Here is a 23,940-nt window from a genome sequence, read left to right as displayed (position 1 = left end):
TTTCCGCTTAGCATGTTTTAGGAACCCAGGCATTGTGGTGTACAAATCATGGCTGAGTACATGTGAACACAGCCAACTGTTAATAAATTTTGGTTAAGTAACCATGGCTTAATGCAATGTTTGAATCCAACCTCTATATTTAAACTGTAACATGTTTGCTCTGGCTGGGTCCCTACAATACACCAAATTATGGCTTACCATGGTGGATAATCACAATCAGCTGAGACCACAAAACATACTACTACACACTATAAATCAGGGTTTATTCCCGCTCCAGCTTGGTCCTGCCCCTTTCCAAGGTTCCCTTCCCCCTCAGGGCAACAGAGAAATTAAACATTCCGGGTGTGAGAGGTATTCCCTCTTTTTTTCTTTTTTGCAGTTTTAAATCCTGCATATTAACATTTGATTTTTATTCCTTTCTAGCCCACATGGTTTGTTTTGTTTTAACTTGAATTTGTGAAAGAAAAAAAAGCTAAAACTTATTTCAACTGCCTTCTGTTTGACTTATCTCCGGGTAATTGATGTCATTTGCTGGCTTCTCATTGGGTAGGAGGCAGTTCATCCAATCGCATGCCAGAAGTTCCCCCCCACTAAGATAGTGGGCGGGGAGAAAGAACGGGAATACTACGAGCGAGTATGAGAGCAACGCAATTAATTCAGTGACCCAATGTAAGAGGGGGCCAAATTTGGGCAAAGTCGGTGCGCCGCGCGACTACCTGATTGGCTCTCTCCAGGAGCACTGATGATGATAGCCACCAATTACAGGCGTGAGCTCAGCAGAAGAAAAGAGAAAAGCTTAGAGGCGCCCTCCAATGATATCCCTGAGCTAGTCCTATCCCTGTGGCTATCCGCCCGAGGAAGATGCGGGGGAGGGGTGGTTATAAGGGGGGGAAGCGCCGCTTCTTATTGGTCGTCTTTTTATCCGCGGCATCCAAATGTGGGGACGCCTGAGGGAGGAGGGAGGGTGATCACTTGGAAGTCGCTTCCTTCTCTCCCCCGCCCCCTCCCTTCCCCCAGTCTGTCAGGTGTGGTAACGGTTGTTCTCATTCCCCCCCTCCCGTCTACTGTGAGAGCCACTCTCGGCTTCCCTGGGCATGGAGGGGATTCCACGACGCCTCTCTTTGTCCCCTGGTTTCCCTGAAGAGAGGGAGTGAGAGGCGTGTTCTTAAAGCTGTGTAGGGAAAGGGATGGAGGTGAGGGGGTGGGGGAACGGGGGTGAGCGGCAGGGGAAGAATGGTAACAATAGAATGGTGCGCTGAGGTATGAAGCAGGAGCGGAGGGGTCAGGCAAGGCACGTAGAGGTAGAGGAGAGGGAAGGGGCGTCTGTGGGATTGAAAGGGACGGTATAATGATGAAGGGCGAGAAGAGGAAAATGGAATAGGTTCAAACTGTAGGGAAATTAAAAGGAAATTAAAGTGGTTTTCAAGGACTGGAAAAGCTGTAAGGGAGATAAATGGACATGCCGATACTAGAAAGCAAGGGAAAGCACAGGAAATAGAGGAGAACTTGAGGAACTGGAAGTCACAGGTTGTAAAGCCTAATAAGCAAACATCACTATGAAGCAGGGGTGCGATAATTAACTACACACTAATATGAGAGTTGGGGTGGATTTATTGAATCAACTGTTTTCCCAGTCATCTTTTTCCTGGTGTGCCAGCTGTTTCTCAGTGGGCGAATCTAAATTGTTCCTTTGTGTTTGGCTCATTTATATTTAGAATTATATGTGGGCATTTGAATAAAAATGTGGACTTTGGCTATTTATTTTGCTAACTGTAATCAAATATGTGAGTTTTAACTCAGCAATCTTGGCACAGAATTCATCCAAGTTGGAGATGCAGATACCTCTTGTGCAGTTCTTTCCCAAATCTTTTATGTACATAATTTTTTTAATATAAGAAAAAAATGGAGAAGAATATTTTTAACAGGCTGATTCCCTGAAAGTCAGCATATTGGAGCATACTGACTAAAAATTTTTAAGTGTGAAGCAAACAATTTAGATGTGAGTTAATTGTTTGTCTTTCTACTTTCATTGTTTTGTCTCAGCCTAAAGTAGCTTTCAGAGGCACCAGCCGCTATTTGAATAGTACAGAATCCAGTGGAAGACTGACGGATGTGTTCAATAACGTTATCATGACAGGTTGCAGCTCCTTCTATGATTGCTACAAATTGCAGGTTCAATCAGTTTTTTTTAAAAAAGATAATTTTACTTCAAAAAAAATTTAGGGAGTAACCACACTGAGCATTGTATGACAGAATATGGTTTTATTTTATTATATTGGCTTTATAATAAATTCTGTATTTAAAGTGCATTATCAAATAATTTACAAGTGATTTCTGTATTAGGGTTATAACAGAATAGTGCCTTCTAAACTGTATGGGCAGTCCATCAGTCATATATAACTCCTGCGTCCCTTTTTTGCAGTTTCTTTTGGCATAACAATGCAAATTTTTTCAGCAAAGTGCTGAATACAGCACAATGTTCTGCTGATTTTCAGTGAGAAATTTAAAAAATTGCAAGATTTTGCTAGGCTTAATACATCAATGAATGTTTTAAAAAGTCCTATCCCAAAACCCTAAGAAGAGGTAGTAGTCTGAAAATTCTACTGCTCTGTCTCTAAAGATTCATTTCATCATTATCCTATGATTCTTGGCCAGTGAAAATATGAAAAATAGATGTGCAGCCTCTGCCCACAAATAAGCATAAATGATATTTTAGCTTTGTGTATGCATTGTTTACTCTGCTTTATATTGTTTCTATTCTTGCCATGCTTCTAAATCATATCAGAAAAAAGGATTGTTTATAATCTGTTGTCAAATTCAGAAGATCTAGGGAAAGATGGGTCAAAATGATGTATTTTTTCTCTAATCTTTTTTTAATTCTATGTTTTGGTCTCCTGTGTGGGTATCCTACTTCTAAGACAGCTAAATGAGAATTCAGTATAATATACTTGATAATTAAGAATAGAAGCAAATGTAAAAAATCCCTCAAATTTTCACTAGCTTAAACAAGTATGTCAGTATATTTGTTTCTGTATTTGAATGGAAAAGAAATACCTTTGCATTATTTGTCCCAGGAACTCAGAGTGAGGTACTGGGACTTCCAAAGTGGTTGCTCATCTAGGTCTTGTTGAGGCCCAGACTCAATTGTTTTCAAACATGTGTATGGTATTTATATAAAAATTAATAAACACTTTCAGTGAATAGATCTTTTATTCCTTCATCTTCATAACTCAGAGGTTTGCTGCTTTCCAATACATTGCCACAACAGCAAAAATGTATTAAGGACACACAGTTTTCTGTTAGTTTAACGCCATGCCCCTAGCATGATGAACAGATCACAGGATGTGGTAGACCCATGAAAACTGATACTCCAAACTCCGATGTATTTGTGTAATCTTATTGCAGTTTTTGGTTGTGTTTTATGTTTCTGGCCTTTGGCTGTAATAATACAATTTATTTATTGTATTATTGATGTATTTGTCAGTGAGTATCAGTTGATGCAGAGTAAGGCAGCAGTGCAAACTTGCTACTGCAGGAGTGGGGAATTCTTGTGCATCCAGATATTTCTGAACTTCAAATCTGAGCATAATTTATAAACAGTCATGCCAATTAAGGCTGCTGAGAATTCTAATTCAGGTACATCTAGAGGGCTGCTTATCTTACACGTGTCTGTTGATTTCATGTCCAGGTTTGGATTTTCCAGAAGCAACTGGCTAGAGATTCAGTTTGATCTAGAAAGGCATTCTTAAAATGCTGCAATAATATCAAAGGCTGGATTAAGCATTGGGCAGTTACAAAACCACAGCTAGGGGATAGTTGCATGTAGTAATAGCATTGCCAAGCAATATGAGATTGGAGAATTTTTTAAGTTTTATAATCCTTTCCTATTTAATTTTAAACAATGTAATTATATATGCCCTTTAAAAATAAATTTCAGGATAAGTAGATTCTTAATAGTCATCTAGCTATTTGGTTTTGGTGTATCATTTTTGGGAATTCTAACTTGCATGAAATAAATTTAAAATTAAGGAAGTTTAATGATTTTACTGTTTTTTAAGCAAAATTGAATATAGCTTAAATCACCAAACTTATAATACATTTAGAATTTTGAGAACATGCTTTAGCCACACTTACAAAATGAATGCAATGATGGGTGTGACCAAACATTCATTTACCAGGGGCAAACCAGTAAGATTACTTCCAGCCATCAGTACTGATTCTGATGATTATGTGCCACTAAGTAAATGTTGACTGTTAATGACCAGCTCTTCACTTTTAGGTATTTTCTCCCTGATCTGTTCCCAACCTGGTCCTTTGATCTTCCTGTGGTACACCTGTCGCTACTTAATTGCATCCACCCACCTTGTGGTTGGTTGCCTTCTTCATCTTTTTTCTTCCACCTATCCCAGCATTATAGGCTTCTCCAGAGAGCCAGGTCTTCACATAATATGTCCAAATCATAATAATTTGAGCCTGGTTATTTGTGCCTCAAGTGAAAATTCTGGATGGATTTGTTCAATTATACATTTGTTTTCCTATCCATAGTATTCCCAAGAATCTTCTCCAACATCAAATTTCAAAAGTGTCAATACTCTTTCTATCCTGCTTCTTCAAATCCTAACTTTCACTTTCATAGAGTGTCACAGAGAAAACCATTGCCTGCACCATTCTGATTTTTGTAAGTATAGACACAACATGCCATCCGAATATCTTTTCCAAGGCCTTCATTGTTACTCTACCAAGTGCTAGTCTGCAGAATATTTCCCGACTGCTGATTTTTTACTGTTGATGGTTGATCCTAAAAGGCAGAATCTATCCAATACTTCAGAACCTTGCCAATTCTAAGGCTGGTAGCTGTACTTGTTGTCATGAGTTTGGTTGTCTTTATATGTAATCTTAGTCCAATTTTTTTTTACTGTGCTCCTTGACTTTCATTACTAGAGTTTGTAGGTAATTTGCATTGTCAGCTGTCAGAGTAGTGTCATCAGCATAGCAAATTATTGATGTTTCTTCCTCCAACTTTAAAACCATGCTCATCTTTGAATCCAGCATCCCTCAGTATATACTCAACATATAGGTTGAATAAATAAAAGGAGAGTATACAGATGTTCTCTATAATCTTGGCTTATTTAATTTGTTTTTCTGGTCAGGTGTTAACATGCTTCCAAAAAACAAGCTTTAGGCTGAAGCTGTTCATTTGTTTTTATTATATTCTATGGGATGCCTTTGGAGACTCTGTTGGGCCTAGAGACATTGGTGAAAATGCATACTGTGCTTGGGGATGGTAGTTTCAGCATATTACCTTCCCATGTTTTCTTCTTTTGATTAAAACAAGAGGTATTATAGGTACAGCAGAAAGTCTGGTGGTTTCCAAAATAAGTAATTGATAGCACATTGAAGCAAATTAGTATAAAATTGGGAGCCCAAGAGATATAGAGATGTTTGCTAATGTGAGATACTTTCCTCTTTAAAAGTATTGTATACATATTAATGTATGATAACATTTCATTTGCATGGCTATCTAATCACTTTTTGAATTAAAAAGCTTTAAAATATTTTACCCCATTCTTTAGCCAGAGAAATTCCCAGACATAGTGAAACAGATGTTGCCTTCTGTTTAAATGACATGAGACTTCAGGGAAAAGGCCTGGGAAAAAAGGAGAAAAAAATCAAACTCAGGCAGTAGGTCTTAACAGTTACAATTGTAATAAGTGACTGGGATGGAAGCAGTTCAAGTAGCCTAATGGAATGGTTGCCACTGAAAGCAACAATTGAAGGAAGGCTTGTTCCTTGGTTCTCTACTGATCTTGGAGAAATACAATAAATCACATACATGCTTATATTTTCAAAAATAGTCCTGCAGTGTTACATATCAGACAGTCACAAGAACAACAGGTAGCTGTACCAAACTGTTGCATCACTGGAGAAGGTATTCCTTTTTAACTGGCAGTGCTGTACATATTATTCCATTGTTTGGTATGTTTGTTATTCCTGGATTAGGACACCTTGGACATCCAATTTATCACTTCTTTGCTTGAAGATGGATTTGCATTGTGTGATGATATAGAAATCATTTTTAGTTGTGAGAGAGAGAATGAAAAAAGTATAAGAAATGGATTACATTTTCAATGCTTTATTGACAAGTGAAATCCAAATAAACTAGTTCAAATAGCATGTGCATTTAAAATTTTTATATGCTTTGCAGATTTTCTGGAAGTTGTAGTTCAATGCCACAGACTCCTCACTCCTACTAACATTTGTTAATACAAACACAAAGAAAATATTCTGAGAATTATTTTGCTACCAACACTTGGATTAATTTGAAAACAAACTGTTTTGATTGCTGTGCCATTTGTTAGAAACATGAAATTATAAAATGTAAAATGTTGGATTATCTGGTGAACTGTGAGAATAAAATTTAGTTATTTTAAAAATTAAGAGCCGGATGCTTTGGTGACTGATCACTTACAGTTGTTATGGCCTGGTAAGATCATGAAACAATTTTGCTTCAAGTAAAATTAGTTAACTGAATTGAGTAATAATGTATAGGTTGATTCGTTTGTACAAACCTACCTATTACTTCTTGGCATTGGGCAAATAAACCAGATGGTCTTTTTGCCCTTTACAGCCTATTTAACCTCAATACAGGAAAGTAGCTATGATATTTATGTGGTAAATTAAGAAATGTACTGCTTTGTATATTATCTTTTTTCTCGTTTAAAAAAATACAGAATGAAGAGAATGTAGACTTACGGCAGACTTACAGTACTTCACTTTCTACAGCCTCTGAATGTTCAAACCACAATGACCCTTCTCTTTTCTACGTCCCATGGTCCACTTATGCAGATGATAGTAAACAACCTCCTAATTCTCAGATTAGTGTAAAGAACAGGTATATGATTTAAGAGTTAAATATACTTTGAAATTTGTTTTTGGTTTCTGGTATAAGATATGATTATATTTGTGGTTTTTCTAAATTGTTTCTAGTATCATGCAGCTATGCTTCTGCATGGGGCACTTTTATTCTTGCCCATCATTTATAGTATACTTTTAACCTTTATAGAATGGGTGAATTTTTGAATACTCTCCTGACTCTGGATTTTGGGTCTTTTCAGGAAGAATAATCAGAAAAAAAGAAAACTGGCAAAAGAGCCAGATTCAACTAAAAGGCTCAGAATAATGTTACTAATGTTATAGTCTATAAACATATTTGTCCTTGATCTACCCTTCCTTTTACAGAAATACCAGTGATAGTATATGTAAAAAGCAAAACTTTTTTCTTCCTTCTGTCCCTCCGTGCATCTTCTCTTCTAACAGCAAGAGAATAATTTAAGAATTACAACTATATATTTCACCATATCCCCTTATGTTGTAATTTACTGTGCCTCATCATTTTGTTAGTCTAGGTGACGGAGGGTGTGAGAAGTAAAAAGAAAAAAAATATTTTTGTCTGCTCTTACACTTTCTATATTTGTAAGAGAAGTTGGTGTGTGAATGTTTGGGAAATGATGGTAGCAAAACCTTTATGGGGTGATTTTGATGGAAGTCTGAGGTTTGTAAAATCATCTCGGCCTGAAGTTCATTGTAAAATCTGCCTTGGATAAATCTGCTTTGGGAAATTTTGCTGGCATCGCTAGTGGTATATATAGAATGGGATTAACAAAAAGAGTATGTTTTTGGTCTTTCCAACCTACACAATCTTGGAGTTTCTTAATTAAATCAGACACTTGCTTCTGTCTTTGAAAATTATATCAGTTATATATATATTTAATGTGGATGTATTTGCTCTGAATAACTACTGATGTACACACAGTAAATAAAACATAGTGATACAATACAATATTCTGTAATTTCACAAGTAATTGCACTGCTGAACATCTGTCACCTTGACAGGGTTCTACAAAATAAGCAAACACATTGCATCTAGTCAGAGATTACATATTGTCAAATGAATGCAAGGCTGACAGATTAAATTGTTAAATAGTTTGAGATTCCTTCCAGCAACAGCAGGTTGGATATATTAGCATTTATGTGAACTATGGGAATTCTTAACTGTAGGGTAAAAATTTGAATTGGTGTACAATTATATGTAATTCGGGTCAAGGCTTGGTTGTGAAATGTATGTTTATCTGCTATTGTCTGGTAGAAAGCTAGCCTAGTAAAATGTAGGGAAAATTTAGTTTAGTTATACTATATAAGAGAGAACTTGGTGAAATAAGCTGTAGTTCTGGATAGTTCATTATATTTAATTATCAATGTGTACAGTTAGAAAGACCAGGCATATTAGTATTTGGATGAAAAGCAACAATTTACCACACTTTATTTGTCCTCAGGATTCAAACAGAAAGAAATGACTATGGCAGTGAAACAGATCTATATGGACTTGTGTCTAACATCTTGGAAGAACAAGATAAATCACAACCATATTTTACTGAAGGGTTAGTACTGTATTTGAAATAGAACAACAATCTCTCATGCTCACAGTTATAAGCAGCATTCACTATATACAGCCACTTTTTCAGTAGCTAATCTACTTCTAATAGTGAAAGGTTGCAGTTTCTGTTCGTATTGTCAACAAAGTGTTGATGCCTATATACCTGAAATGTAAAAGTTCTAAGTATTTTTTCATCTGTTTAGTAAGTATCTTAAACAGTGTATTAGATCTATTTCAAAATATTATGTTCTTGAACTTATTCATTGAATAAGAAATATGCCAGCTATTTGCAACTCATATTAGCAGCATACATCCCTTTTTTAATATTTATTTTTACTTTGATACATATGTGGTTCTCAGACTATAATTGTAATAGCCTTTAATAGCTCTGTGGGCACAAAACTAAAAGCATAAAGTAGCTTAATTGAATAAAACTTAGTAAGGAATTGCCACAACTATTTATGTTTCATTCTTCTAGAGCATGTGCCTCCAGTTTAAAATCTGTATGGCCCGTGAGCACTACTCGATTTACAGAACACCCTGATTTGCTGTCTGAAACAAAAAGGGCAATAGATGGAGTCATTCCTCAACAGGCTTTTTATGGTGGAGAATCTTTACCAGTTTCTGAAAAACAGTATCTGCACACTGGTACTGTAACTTTGCAGCAGAAGGTGGATGATCTTTACCATGAGCTTACCAATATAGATCTTGATGAGCAGTGGCTGTTTCCTTCCAGGAATGATCATCTCAGCTGTTACAATATTCAGTCCAATGAAAATGCAAAGGCATCACAATTTCAAGACTATTCATATGTGAAAACATGTTTTACCCCACAAAGCAATCTTTTAGAAGCAATAAAAGAATCAGGAGCAGATGCCTATGCTTATGGAAGAGATAAAATGGGTCCTAAGGGACATGATTCACAACATCAAAAGAGAGCAGAAATGTTTCTTTCACAATTTAATAGGTATGGTGAAAGTGCTGATTATTATAGATACCTGGATTATTCTCATCCTAATAAAGTTAAGCACAGTAAGAATGCAAATTATGGTGTTCAAGAAAGTAAAAAATTACCAAGTGGAACACCTGAGCTACCAGTGTTAGATACAGATAATTATAGTAAACTTTTTCAAAACAAACAAGTTATCCAAAAGAAAATGGAAGATGTATCTTCAGAACAGCAGAATTTTACATTTCAAAAGACTACAGGACTCATATCAGAAAAACAATTTGTGAATGAAAATTCATTTACCCCTGATTTTGGTTTAAAATCAGATTTTACCCTGAAGTCTCATACAGCTGTTCCAGGAAGTGGTGATTTTGCAAATGTTACAGAAAATTCAGATTATTTCAAATCACTGAATATTTTAACAACAAACCCAGTAACTACTTCACCAAGCACAAATCTGAGGCCAACATGGATCAATATACAAACTAAAAACAGTTCCTCTGTCCCTATTCGGAATCAAGGCACCTTGATAAAATTGAATAATTTATCTACAGGTTCAAAAGGTTCCAATCATTCTTATGATTTTTCTCAGCTTTCATCAACCAATGTAACTTTAAATAATAATTTGTTGCTTCAGAAATATTGCCAAGAAGCCCCTACAATATTTTCCAATTTTGATTTCAAAGATGGTGGTGCTGCAGACAGAGTTTCTTCTGCCAGTCATGCAGAAGGATTGAGTAAAGTAGAAGAAAGCCTTTTTGAATCCATTATTGACAAAAAAATTAAGCCACCAAATGGTTTTTGTGATAACTATTCACAGCAATATGGGATCATTGAAAATGTGAACAAACACAATTTTCAAGTTAAACCACAAGGTGGACATTATGAGGTTGAGGAAGGCCAAAAACATTTAGATGGACTGTCTCAAAATGCTTACCAAGATATATTGGAGTCTCAAGGCCACTTCAATAGTCATAGACAAGGAAGTGGAGATAGTAACATTGTCAGTAACCGTGTAAATCGCAACCAGGTTTCTTGTTTCTCAAATAATTTTATGATGGGTGATTTGAGACATAGCCCAAATGCCCAGCAGCTAAGTTCAAATAGATTTCCTTTGAAATCCAACCATCCTTTTGGACCTTCAGTCATTCCTTTGATGGATTCCTATGATTTGTTTTCCTATGAGGACTTAAGCCATTTGTACCCATATTTTAATGATATGATGTATGGAGACAATTCTTTCACGGGTTTCATGCCAACATTTGGATTTCAAAGACCAGTGAAAACTCGGAGTGGATCAGCCAGTGAGCTTCATATTAGATTGGAAGAATGTTATGAACAGTGGAGAGCTCTAGAAAAAGAAAGGAAAAAGGTAAGAAGCCAAACCTATGCAGAGTAGAAGAGAGTATATTGAAAGTAATATATTTCTTCTTAAATTTCTTCTTAAATTACTTCTATTACAAATAATAGAAGTTCTAAATATCCATACTCTATTGTATTAAAAAACCCCGGAACTTAAGATATGAAACAATGAGGAGTAATTTAATTGTTGATGGCTATAGTAATAGAAGACAAGGAGCAGTAGTCATATATAAGCTTTCCCTAGTTGGTTTTTTTTTAAATCCATTTTAATTGTGACTGATTCTACGGAGACTGCCTGGATGAGTCCCTGCAGTTTTCCTGGCAAGGTTTTTTTGGAAGTGGTTTGCCATTGCCTCCTTCCTAGGGCGGAGCCCAGCTGGCGGTTGCAGAAAATTGGGTCTTTTCTGTTGCGTTGCGTCCAGCAACTGGCAACCGATTCCTGTTTTCCCATGCAAGGCACTGGCAGCATTTTTTCCTCCCACCAGGGTGAGAGTACCTATTTACCTACTCGCTTACGCTTTCAAGCTGCTAGGTAGGCAGGAGCTGAGGGTGCAAGACGGGAGTTCACCCCGCCACACGGAGCTTGGGGTCGAACTGCTGAAGTGCCGACCATTTCTGACCGGCAACTTCCAGCGTCATTAAGCCACTGTGCCACCACGTCCCTTCCCTAGTATTAACCCACATTGAACTCAGTGGGCTTACTTTGGGGTAGTTACACATAGGATTTCACAACAGTGGTATTCCAAAATTTACCTCTTTACTTTTCCTTGTGTAATGAAAGTACAGTGGTACCTCGGGTTACGAACACCTCTGTTAACGAACTTTTCGGGTTACGACCAGCTCCGGCCGCAAAAATTTACCTCGATTTGCGAACTCCGCCTCAGGGTACGAGCAGGATACGCGGCCATTTTCCCTCCTGTGACACGGTCCGTGGCCATTTTTCCGCCCCTGACACGTGGTCCGTGGCCATTTTTCCACCCCTGACACGTCCGCGGCCATTTTCCACCCCTGACACGTGGTCCGCGGCCATTTTTCCACCCCTGACACGTGGTCCGCGGCCATTTTCCGCCCCTGACACGTGGTCGTAGGGAGGGGGACTCTCCCTCCAAGCAATAGCCGCCTCCACGCCAGAACGGATTAACGGTAATTACATTGAACCTTATGGGGAAATTTCCTTCGGGGTGCGACCAATTCGGGGTGTGACCAGAGTCACGGAACGAATTAAATTCGTAACCCGAGGTTCCACTGTAGCTAGTTATTTCTATATGGAAGAATAAAGTATTACTCTTGAGAACACAACTACTGCTCATCCAAGAATTGGATAGTCAGGCCATCACTAAAAGGAATCCCATAGAGGGGAACCAAAATACAATAGATGGCAAAGACGTGCTATCAATTTACCCTCCTACCTTTTCATGACAGGTATATTCCAGCTGGGAATAGGGTCATACCTGCTAAACTATAATGTGATTGGTTTGGTTTGGTATGTGATACATGAACCTAAACAGAGCAGGTTGTAAAAGCAGGTTGTATAGTGTATTGTTTGAACTAGTTCTTGGTGGTTTGCTCAATAAACGATGATTAAAACAAGCCATGTCTTAACCCAACTTGTTTCTGAAAGTGGCTGTCCAAGGTTGTCTTTGAGTAGAAGGATATGGGAACAGCAGTTAGATACACATGAGGAAGCTTACTATATAGAATGTAAGGATAGTATATTCTAGAAGAGCTGAATGATAATGGATCCAGTTAATCTTTGTTAGCCTTACAGCCATGTGTTGAGAAAGTTCGGTAGCTGAAGGGTTGTCAAGGCAACAAAGCAAAATATGGTTTCTAGACTTGAAGTTTTTGCTAGCAAACATAGCAAGCCTTCATGTTTTCTATAAAACTTTCCTAAATGTCCAGAGAATGTGCACAGAGCTTTCCACTTCACCCATAGACATTCAAAGCCTCTCCCCAGTATCTTCTACCTATTCTTGTAATAAATAGTTTTTCCAGGATGTCTTGAATGATACCACCTATCATAAATGACTTGTTAACCATGATAAGCCAGATTGCTAGCAGAAAGATTAGAATAAAGTGTAGTGCTTTCTCTCAGAAACATCAGTACTGTATACATGTCTAAGAATAAGCCTTATCTGATGATTATAGGATCAAATCTGCAATTTCTGCATGCAGACTTTGTTTTGTATATAATGATAATATTCAGAGTAAATAAATAGAGGGACGGTTAAAATATTTTTGGGATCTTCCCTGTTCGAGAGGGAATTTTGTTTTTAGGGAAATCCAGATTCATCTTTTTCATGAGACTATGAAAGTCTGCAGATAATTTCAGCATGTGATGCTTAGACAGGGGTAGACAATCTTTTGCTGGCCAAGGTCCACTGTTAACATTAGCAGGAGGAGGGGTTGAGGACCATGAAATGGATGATGCCACGCCATATAGATGGGAGGAGACAGAGCATGAGGAAAGAATTTTGGAGGGATCTTTTTCTTAATATGATATGCTGATTTTAGGGGTTACAGTATAGTTTTTGTGTTTCTCAATAAATAGACAACTGTGCTTTCAGGAATCATGATCAGAGGGAGGTCCAAGGGTTGCAGAAAGGAGACTTAGTATGAGGCCCCTGAGGTGCAGGTTGTCCACCTCTGGTTAAGCTTTCATACTGCATACTGTATGTCATATTGCAGACATGGCTAAAAGTTGATAAATTGGCTTTCCTTAGCTACTTTTCCAGTCCTTTCTCAGAATTAACTTTATCTCTATGCTCTTTCAGAGTTCTACAATATTTAATCTTTTACTTTCACTCAGAATTTTCCTATTGTTTAAAAAATACTTTCTCTTAAACTTCTTTCTTTTAATGGCTCCATTGAAAAAATGTTTTATATTTAAACTCTTGATGTTTCACAATGTTGTGCCCCAATCTGGTGATGGATGAGGTCTTGCCTATCAATAATAATAATAATAATAATAATAATAATAATAATAATAATAATATCATCTAGGAATGCATTCCAGTGCCATTTTTGCTGGCACTAGCTGTCATTTCACCCATTGACTGGTGAATTCTTCAGATGGTGAAATGAAGACAAACACTGTTCATGCCAATTATCTTTCAGTACAACTTTAGTATTGCTACCTTGCCTGTCCCCAAATAAATCCTGTTGTCATAGGTTTGTTTTGTAACTCCAGTATGGGTGTTCAGTGGGGGTAAAAAAAAATTAAGATAGCAGGCATAATTGAATCATTGCCCATTTTAAAGTGCACTGCATTCATGTAAAGGGCAGAGTTTTGAGCGAATGGTCATCCTCACTATAATGACTTTTCTGACACCCCTGCAGGTTTCTTGGTGGGAGCTAACATAGTAGCCTTCAGCTATTCCTTGTTTGCACCCCAAATCTGGGCATCATTTTCTTGAATGATGTATTCTGAATCATGTAATCACTAGGAAGCTCAGTTTCACTGGGACATTCAATTGTGTGTTTCCAGTGATCAACAAACTTGTTTTCTTGTATGTAGCACTGGTTAGGAAAGGCAGAGACTTAATTTCCCTCCTTTTCATTCCCCCACTTCCCATTCCATGCTGCCTGTGATGTCATTATTGCCAAGAGAAAATAAGTTGTAGCAGCAGAATTATGGTTTGGGGGGAATAGAGCTAGCCCAAAGTCATATATTTTTCTCTATTTACTTTCTAAAGCCACAGCAGTTTTAGACCTGAATTTTAAATAAGCATTGGATACTCAGTCTAGTCAATCAAAATCCAGGCATTATTTAGTCTTCCTAGAACCAAACGTATCTTCAAGGGAAGTATCTTTTCCAATACAATTTAACAAAATAAGTAAAGAAGAATGTGACTCACCCCTACAAAAAAAGACAGTCCTCAAATTAGCTAACAATATATATTGTATTACTTAAATGCTCCTAGTGGATGCTTCTATAACTGTTCAAGTACATTAAATTCCAAGAAAATCCATGGTTAAGTTGCTTTTGGCTTCATTAACATCCTCCTCCTCTCCCAGCATTTCTTTCTTGTGGGTAAAACACAAATTATGAAGATCAAGATAGGAGTGAGCTCCATAATATGCTTATTTCTGTACAAACTTGCTCTGTTGCAGCTTATGTCATGATAGATGCTCGCATTGGCTGTGGTACCTGATGCCAGGAGATATTTTTGTTATGTGATTTGCACTTTAATCCTTCTCTGTTTTTCAAGAAACTGAAAAATGCACCTGTTGAGTTTTAAGATGCTCAGTTTTTCCAGTCTTTTTTCTTTGTTATCCTCCAAAAGGAGAAGCCCATTCTGGATCTAAAATACATGAACAAATTCAGTATTGCAGTTTCAGGGTGAAAACCCTCCAATCTAGTAAGGACTTCAGCTGGGGACTTCATGTCTTCCATAGATCTGTCAGAGGTTTAAAGATATATTCCCATAGTACTGACTCAGGCATTTCTCTGATTTTCTTATCAAAACAATCATTTTGAGTTCTAAGCCTTGTCTTTTGATTTTCCTTGGCCCACCAGAGTATTTTCTATATTTTATTTATCTACCTGTTTGTTTAAATGATTTACAGAGCACCCATCTCAAAGCAGTGACTCTGGGTGCCATACGAAGATTTAAAACCATCACAAACTCATGATGTCCCAATTAAACAATCCCCAAAACAAAACCTCATCACCAACACCAACATTGCTCACCTAACTACCTGGCCTCAAAGCCTGGAGGAACAGCCAGGTTTTCAGAGCCTTACAAAACACTTAACAGGGTCGGGACCATCTGGATCTCTCAGGAGAGATCCCAGACTGGGATTTGGATAACCCATAGTAACTAAATCTCTAAAAGGTGAATATCTACTCATACCTGGAGAATCCATTAATCATCCTTCTGAGTTCAAGCACAGATTTGTATAAAATATTCCAATGTATGCTGTATCTGGTATCTACTATGTACATCGTAAAAAAAATTCATTTAATGACTCTTTTAATCTCCTTTCTGACAATGTATCAGATTCCATACCATCCTTACGTACTTCCTGAGTGGGGCTGTGCTTCTTACCCACTTGTGATGCACATACTGTATTTTGATCAGGGATCTTACATATTATTCTCAAGACCTTTCATTGAACCTCTGAGATTCGTATCTCCCAGACACCTGTCTTCAATATGTTTATATAGCTGTTAATTTGGCAAAAAGAATCTCCAAGCTGACTGCCCTTTCTGTTTCTAAGTTCTTACATATTTTAATAACTTCATTCCCTGTTCATATAATCTTATACATCTCATTCTCTATCTTTTTGTCTAAATGATTTCATCTCACAGAGAGATCTTGCCACAAATTATTTACAAGGCATTAAAATGTATATTAAATAGGTATCCTTATTTCATCTTACCAATTCCGTTTTTGTGCCATTTAATCCCTGTTCCCTAGGTAAGAAAGCTGCCAGCCCTTTTCCAGCTAATTAGTTTAAAGATAATTTAAGCTAAGTTACAAGTCCTATGACAGCAAGAAATATTCCAAGCCTTCTCATATCACCATGTACTTTACCAAGACTCTGTCATCTTATGTCTCCTTATTGGAAATGTGCATGGCAGCTACCTGGTTCTGCTTTAATTAAATACTATAAATTAGCATTTCATAGGTTTGCAAAAGCAGCCTTCAGTAGGTGCAGCTTGCCACAGGTCCATTCTGACTCACATGTCAGTCTATGATCTCACTATAAACGTACCTAGATCCATATTAGGATGCCTCTAAACATTAAACAGCAAAAAAACCCCAGTCATTTACTGTAAGATTCCTTCTGATTTGATATAAAGGAGCCATCTAGGGTTAGACTCTATTTCAACTTCAACTAATTAATATGCTGTTTATCAGCCATTAATGATACAACAGGCTTTTTCTCCTCCTAATGCTACCTTCATATAAATTCCTAATTTAAATTTGGCTGTAGAGAGAACTAGAGGAAGATGTGGTTATATAGTTACAAAGTTATATAATTTTGTGCCTTGGATCCTCCATGCCAAACCAAAAAGAAACTTTACAGTCAGTGACCAATGTCCTGTTTTCTTCATTATTAAAATTTCAATGTCTTCTATTTTAATACAGGCACAGATTATTAAACTTAATAAGCTATTCCCTTCTAAATTTGTCATAGCTATGATTGAAATTTTGAATTGTAAATTTGTGATAGGGAATATATATTACACAGACATATATGGAGACATATACACACATACACAATTTTTGAAGGTTAGGCTTTACTTAACAATTGGAATCTAACAGCTATGTTTGGAGCTAATATCATCACTATTTGCATCCCAGAAGTGTAAAAAAATCTTATCATGATTACTATTTTATAGTCTTAGTGTGACATTATTCTGCTTTTCAGACTGAATCTGCTCTTGCCAAGAATTACCCTGGGAAGAAGGTATCTAGCACTAATAACACACCGATCCCAAGACTGACATCAAATCCATCTAGAGTTGACCGCTTAATTGTGGATCAGTTACGAGAGCAAGCCAGAGTGAGTCATTTAAATTTCAAATCTCATGTTTTATCAGCTTTGTTGTTTTTCCCAAACGGACACAAACGTTCTTCCAAACAGAAAGAATGACTTTTACCTGCAGTGAAGAGTATCCTTATCCTTTTATGCATTGCTTCTCCTTCTCACTCCTAACAGACATAGCTGCACAAAACAATTTTGTATAATCCATTTGATGTGGGACACAGTTTGTCCCAGTTTCAGTACTGTCAATTCTAAGGAACAAGGACTGGATGCAGTTCCCACCAACTTTTCTTGCTCCTGCTCCCTCTTACTGGTTTCTCTCCTGTCTGTGTTCTTCTTGGGTTAGTAAGTAAAGTGGAAGCAAGCATGTGTTGGGGAGGGAGGAGCACCACTGCATAAAAAAGATAGTAAGTACCTCCAAACACTGAATATTTTGTGTCTGCTTGCATATTTTAATTCTACAAATATCTTCATATCCTGAATCCAAAGTTTATTAAGGTTAGAACAATTCAAGGAGATAAATAAATGAAACAAATTACACTATTTATTTATTTAACGTATTTCTAATGCAGTAAAAAAAAAAGATGACTTGGTGGCTGACCTAGAATAAAAAATACATTTAAAACATCCATGAGACAATCTAAAAACCTGACAGCCATAAGTAGAAACAATAGTGATAAACAAAATTAAGCACAAATCACAGTAATACCATAAAAATAGAAAATAAAAAAGCAAAATGGCAACACCAAATTGGGGAAAGGCTTTCTGAAACAGCTTGGTTTTCACTAGTTTTTTTTTTTTAAAGCAAAAAGAGACTATCCTAATCACCTCAGGGAGGCTATTCCACAATTTCAGTGCAGCCATGGAGAAGCAACACCTTGCCTCAGCCTGCTCCCCCCCAAACCACCCAGAAGTAAAGGATTTGTAGCAGTGATCCCTAGTAGATCTAACTGGTTGGGCTGATACTGGCTGGAGTAGGCAGTCCAACAGGTATGAGTAACTTTATCATGATCCAACTACTGTAGTTATCAATAAAAAAATTGAAGTTTTTGTTCCATCAATATAATTTTCACAAACAGAAAATGTTTCGAAGCTCTTAAATTCAGAAGCTTGTGAAATGGTATGGGATATGTTATCAAACACAAATATGACAGCTGCCTTGGATCCACTGAAATGTAGTTTTTTGAAAGTTTTAAAAAGCATTTTCTTACTGTAGTTTTATAGTGAGGCCTTCAGTAGTAATTTTTCTTTTCAGCACTTTTGGGAAAGTGCTGAATTTTTATTGACAGAAGCTAATTATGACAGAGTTTAAAACTACTGCCCATTAATACTCATAGGTTGTGACTCTGCTGGGAAAGATGGAACGTCTTCGAAGTTCTCCCCTTCATGCTAATATTTGTACTGCTCTTGATAAGCACTTGGAAGCAATTCATATTGTGCAATCCCGCAGAAAGGATGAAATTGTCAATGCTTCACATCGGCAAAGACAAGGAGCCCCCCGGTGTCAAGATGACAGAGGTGCACTTTTTAAAGTATTTTAAAAGTTAGCTACTTTCTCTTAATGTTGAGTCACTTTAGGGGTTCTGACTCAAAGGAAAACATTTGTTTAATAATAGTTTGCAACTTTCAAACCTAGCACAAAATAAACTATTTAAAATTTCCAGAATAGCATATTGATGATTGCTGTTGATCAACGCATCATTACAAGCAACAAAGCTCAGACGGCATTTTTATAGGCCTTATAGCAGTGATTGCTATTTAAAGGGTTCAAAATTAGAGTGCAAGTACACTTGCCATAATAATTAACAAATGAAGGTGAGATAGTACCTTTCCAAATATAAAATTGTGATTCTTGTACTTCTTTCTGACCCATCATTTGAAACCATGGTTACTGATAGATTCTGTATTGGTTAGTAAAATTGAAGATAATTACTGATGTTAGAAATGAGAAGTGTGCAGTACTGGATTAGAAGCAGGCAGGAGTACTTTATATCTAGTATGGGCATGCTCTGTACCTGTTGATACCAACAGATAAAGAGAGAGTGCCCACATCAGATTCAAAGCACTCTTGCTACTTCATAACCAGGTACTGCACATTTTGGTTAGAAATATACTCTGTAAAAAGATGGAAAAACTATACACATAATTTCTGCTCTTGTTTGTTACATTAATTTGAGTCCTAGCAATACTAGGACTTCTTAAACTTTCTTATCACCCATGAATAGTATTTTCCAGTAGGAGGTTATTAACATTATTTGATCATTCAGTTCAATACATAGCTTATGGAGAAAGTTGGCTCATATACATTATGTTTTATATAAATAAATAAAAATATTGATTAGTAAATATATATAATGGATAGTTTTAGAACTTCTCTTATATATGACATCGAAATAATGAGAGATATGCAAAAGTACAGTGCGAATTTGGGAATTCCTTTCATGCTCCTTTTTGCTAGGGATGGATAATATTATATTTATGAGACCTGTGTGATTCAGATAAAATATTTTTCTCCCACAATAGTGCAAAAATAATATAGTGTTGGTGAAATTCACAGCAGACACTGGTGCAGGTTTGTGTCTTAGATTATAATGATTTTGAGCAGTTCATAAGAATTCATATTTTGTATTTTTTTCTCACTTCTTAGATGTTTTTGCTCTTGCATTGGCTATTAAAGAGATGTGCATAGCAACACGCAAAGCTCGTACTACACTGTGGTGTGCTCTTCAGATGACCTTGCCCAAAACAACCTATACATCTGTACCAGCTGAGATGGAAAAGGTTTTACAAGAGCTAATAACGTCTGAAGATAAATCCTATGATCAGATGAATAGTGGCAACCCTTTGATTCAAAGGGGAGATACAAAAAAGCACTGAAAAGCAAAGGCAAAACACAAATGCATCATATAGCAGTATACTAAAAACGATAAATGAACTTTTAAATATTCTGTCCAAATTAAAAGTAAACACAAGAAACTAAAGTTGGCTTACGTGAATCCAGCAGCTAACTGATGAGTATCAGTTAACACAAGCCAAGATGTCTATGTTAACAGCTGTTGGAATCAGTATATTAATGAGGCTGAACTACTGTATTAGGTTAAATAAATCAGTATATTTTAAACTTCTAAATCCATTCTACAGTGTAGGCATACACAGTGAGAGTTTTGCTTGTATGATAAAAATTCTTTTAGATTACATTAGTATTTTCAAATAATGAACTGAATTACTGTCACATACTATCGTGTGTGCAGTCTAGTAAGACAAGCTTTGATTGTGAAAGGAAAAAAGGTTTCATTTAGACAATGAGTACCTGAAAACAGAAAGAAAACAAAGCTAAACACACCCAGTATGAAAATTTAAAAAATGAAAATATTTAAAGAAAGACATATTTATGGATTTGAAATCTTATTCTAAGCTTAAGTAAAGAAATTAACCTGATTTTCTTAAATTAGTGATATTATCATAAAGTCATTATCCAACCATGCATGTTTGGGAACATAAAAAAAGTTATGAAATCATTTGTACCTATTATTTTAAATAATATCAGTAAAACATTGCCTGTTTCAAAATATTTAAATGTAAGCAAAATTACATTTATGTAATCTGTGTCCTTACAGTTGCGCTGCAACTGAAATAATGAGTATTATTTTTAATACCCTTGGTTTATTACTTTAAGGAGGGTATCAAGAAGTTCTGAAATGCACTTTCTTTGCGGTTACACTTTAGCCAGTTTGGTTTGAGATTGTTTGGTATATATTTTGTTTCCTTTGTTTGCTTCTGCATACTTTAGCACTGTTGAATGCTTGCTTTTGTCTTAAAAATCTATTAATATCTTTTTATTGAATGTGAGTAATTTATTAAATTAGCATGTTATTATGTGGCTCAGGAGATCTTGGGTTTTAACAATCTAGCATGAACATAAACTGTATAATGTCTGGATAAAATTTATTAATCTGCCCTTGGCTAGGTACACAGATGTTTTAAATATTTGTGTTCTTCCAGCTTTTAGAAATCCTGGTGTGCTAAAAAATATAATCAAACCACATAAATTGCCTTTAGATGATGAAAGGAATTGATTGAGATTGCAAGAGAAAATGTAGGGAACAATTTTGATCACTGATATGACATTGCATGCTGCCAAAATAAACTGCAGATGGCAGCAAATTCATACCACCATACTATAGTAGCCACTGCAAAAGATGGGTTGAGTTTTGACATTGATATGTTTCATGTTATGAAAACAAATATTGTACTAACTTCAGTCTCTCAATTAATAAACTGGATTTTGTTGCAGTAAATTGTGTTTATTCTGACTATGCCTTGCCTTTTGGAGACAAGATACTGGCAAATAGAGCTTTATAAATTAAAATCTTCAGGCCCCCACGTTCTACTTTTTCCAGCATTATTTATTACAAGCTTTTAACTGTACTGTCTAATAGGGTCTGAGAACTAGGGATGCACATCTATTCAAATTGAGGTGGGAAAGGTGCTTTGGACACAGCTTGGTGTGCTCACTGTATCTATCTTTGGCTCCTTAAATAAACCATGAATATCCTGGGACTGCAAGCCCAGGAAAAGTGTGACAGGTACCGTAAACACAAATGCAGATCCAAAGCACCTTTCCCAGTTTGTACATCCCTATGGAGAACTATGGAGCTTATTCAGAAGACATGACAAAATTTAGTCTGACCAGTATTTGGAAATAGTGTAAGATAAAATGTAAACTTCCAGTTCTTAAAATTACCCTCAGAATATTGCCTCCCTGATCATCTTGTGACCAGATTCCAGCTACCAATGAAAGATCCTTTTTTTAAAATCTCCAGCAATAGTCCCTCAATTGATCCTGAGGTTACTTCACAAGCTCTGGCACTGCCCATGCTATCATTTCTGTTTTCTCCTCTACTGTATCATTGACATTTCTGGAATTCTTACAACCAAACTCATCTGTATGTCTCATTGTACTGACATCAGTGTTAGGCATTTTTTCATTTCTGATAGGATTCTAATTTTGATTCTTCGTTTGCATAAGATGCCTGAACTTGTAATCACTAGATCTACAGTGCCAGAACTCTAGGTTTGATGTTCAGCAAACCCACCCCACAATGCATGCCTGTACCTCCTGTCATTCATTCTGATACCATCCTAGTTGTCTTCATTCTCTCAGTTTTGCTCAAAGGACCTTGTGATGTTTGGAAGCATCTGTCCACTTCTCCTACCTCCAGGAGATTGAAGAAAACTGCACGTAGCCTAAACGACAAATGTACTTTCTTTTTCCAACATCACTATAAACATTCCAATATAGTAAAACATCATAAGGGTTGTCCTGAGCAAAAATGCACATTGCTCTGGAAATTAAAGAGGACAGAAAATTAAATTCAATAGGTTGCCAATCTTATTCAACTGCTGCATTAGCATTTTATATTGCCAGCTGTATAGCCGGTGCGGTGATGTACCAACTTTTGCTAAAGAAAAGGATAGTATTCCTCATTCATCACTTGCTTTCAGACAAGAAAAAAGCACCTAATAAGTTTTTGAGGCCTTCACAATTTTGAAACAGCAAAACGGCACTCTTAAATATGATTTTGATTTCAGTCCCATGCAACTAGTGGGGGCTATCATCTGGCAGCATTGTGCATGGCTGAGGTCAATGGATTTATACAAAAGGCTTGTGTAAAGGTAGGGAATCTTCCTTTTGATGGCAAGGTGTTATTTAGCTGTAAAACTCAATTCTCTTGATAGAATCCAAAAATTAGAGACCACAGCCCACTGCATGAGAATGGATCAAACACAGTCCAATCTGTTTCCATTTCTCAGGCCTTAGTTTTGAGGGCTTTGACTACATTGCTAGGGGACATTCCTTTTGACTCTTATCAACTGGTACACCAGTTGGTCCCAAACCCACAAGCTGGCTGTTAATCTCACATTTCTTCTCTGGGGTACATCACCCAGATTGTCTTAAATGTCCACGCCCCCTTATCTCATAACTGAATGCTGTGCCACACACCATGAAAGACCATAACCACAGATTCTTGCTGATTTTAAACTGGATATACGAGAGATTTCTGCAGAATTCCCCTTTCAATAGAAGCTGTAGTGGAGGAGTGGTGCAGGAGGAGGGAGGGAGGAGCCACCATTACTACACTACCTCTGATGCTGCAGCTCCTTACCTCACTCAACAGCATTGCCAGCACCACTGCCAGCCTCCTTTTCCTTCTCAGCTGGGGAAGGGATACATTGCAGTGATTGAAATAAGGGGATGTCTCAAATAACTCAGGTGTGCTGCTGTGTAAATGACAGGGAAGATAGCTATGTGACTCTCCTTTTTTCCCATCTGCCCTCCAACACGTGAGCTGCTAGTTGTCACAGTCAGTGAAAAACAATGTAATAGCAAATCTAGCTGTTGCAAAAACAAGGGACAGATGGAAACCAGCCTTCCCATGCCAAAGGGAGGGCAGGGTACTCCACTGGAAAGAATGGGAAAGAGAAAGAGGCACAAAAGGATTTGAGTATCATTTCTATATAGATGACTTGCTCTTGAAACACAGTAGTTACTAGAATTCTTTCATTATGGCTTCCTAAGTTTCTTTCAATAAAGATTACTTGTCAGGACTTCTTGGATAGTTGTCAGCAGGTCTAATTAGTTGCAAGCTTGCCTCCTCAATGACATCAGTGTGACATCAGCTGGGAAGTGGCTCAG

General features: G+C 36.8%; 1 protein-coding gene across 3 annotated transcripts; it reads left to right on the top strand.

Annotated features, from left to right (window-relative positions):
- The first annotated feature begins 1,017 nt into the window (after positions 1-1,017).
- On the top strand, positions 1,018-22,951 carry MEIOC (meiosis specific with coiled-coil domain). Of its 3 annotated transcripts, none has more exons than XM_088143342.1 (8): positions 1,019-1,175; positions 2,044-2,172; positions 6,732-6,892; positions 8,334-8,438; positions 8,913-10,755; positions 17,127-17,261; positions 18,581-18,761; positions 19,891-22,951. In XM_088143342.1, the coding sequence occupies exons 2-8, from the start codon at positions 2,131-2,133 to the stop codon at positions 20,118-20,120; spliced, it is 2,697 nt and encodes an 898-aa protein (XP_087999468.1). In that variant the 5' UTR covers positions 1,019-1,175; positions 2,044-2,130; the 3' UTR covers positions 20,121-22,951. The 3 variants fall into 3 exon arrangements, with proteins under 3 accessions (XP_087999469.1, XP_087999468.1, XP_087999467.1); XM_088143341.1 differs by having other exon boundaries at positions 1,019-1,193; XM_088143343.1 differs by lacking the exon at positions 2,044-2,172 and having other exon boundaries at positions 1,018-1,193.
- Positions 22,952-23,940: the final 989 nt, after the last annotated feature.

Source organism: Python bivittatus, unplaced genomic scaffold (assembly GCF_059951505.1).
Source record: "Python bivittatus isolate LINGU-HERP-01145 unplaced genomic scaffold, Pbiv_v1 ctg000410_np1212, whole genome shotgun sequence".
Lineage (NCBI taxonomy): Eukaryota > Metazoa > Chordata > Lepidosauria > Squamata > Pythonidae > Python > Python bivittatus.
This window is presented reverse-complemented; position numbering and strand designations above follow the sequence as displayed.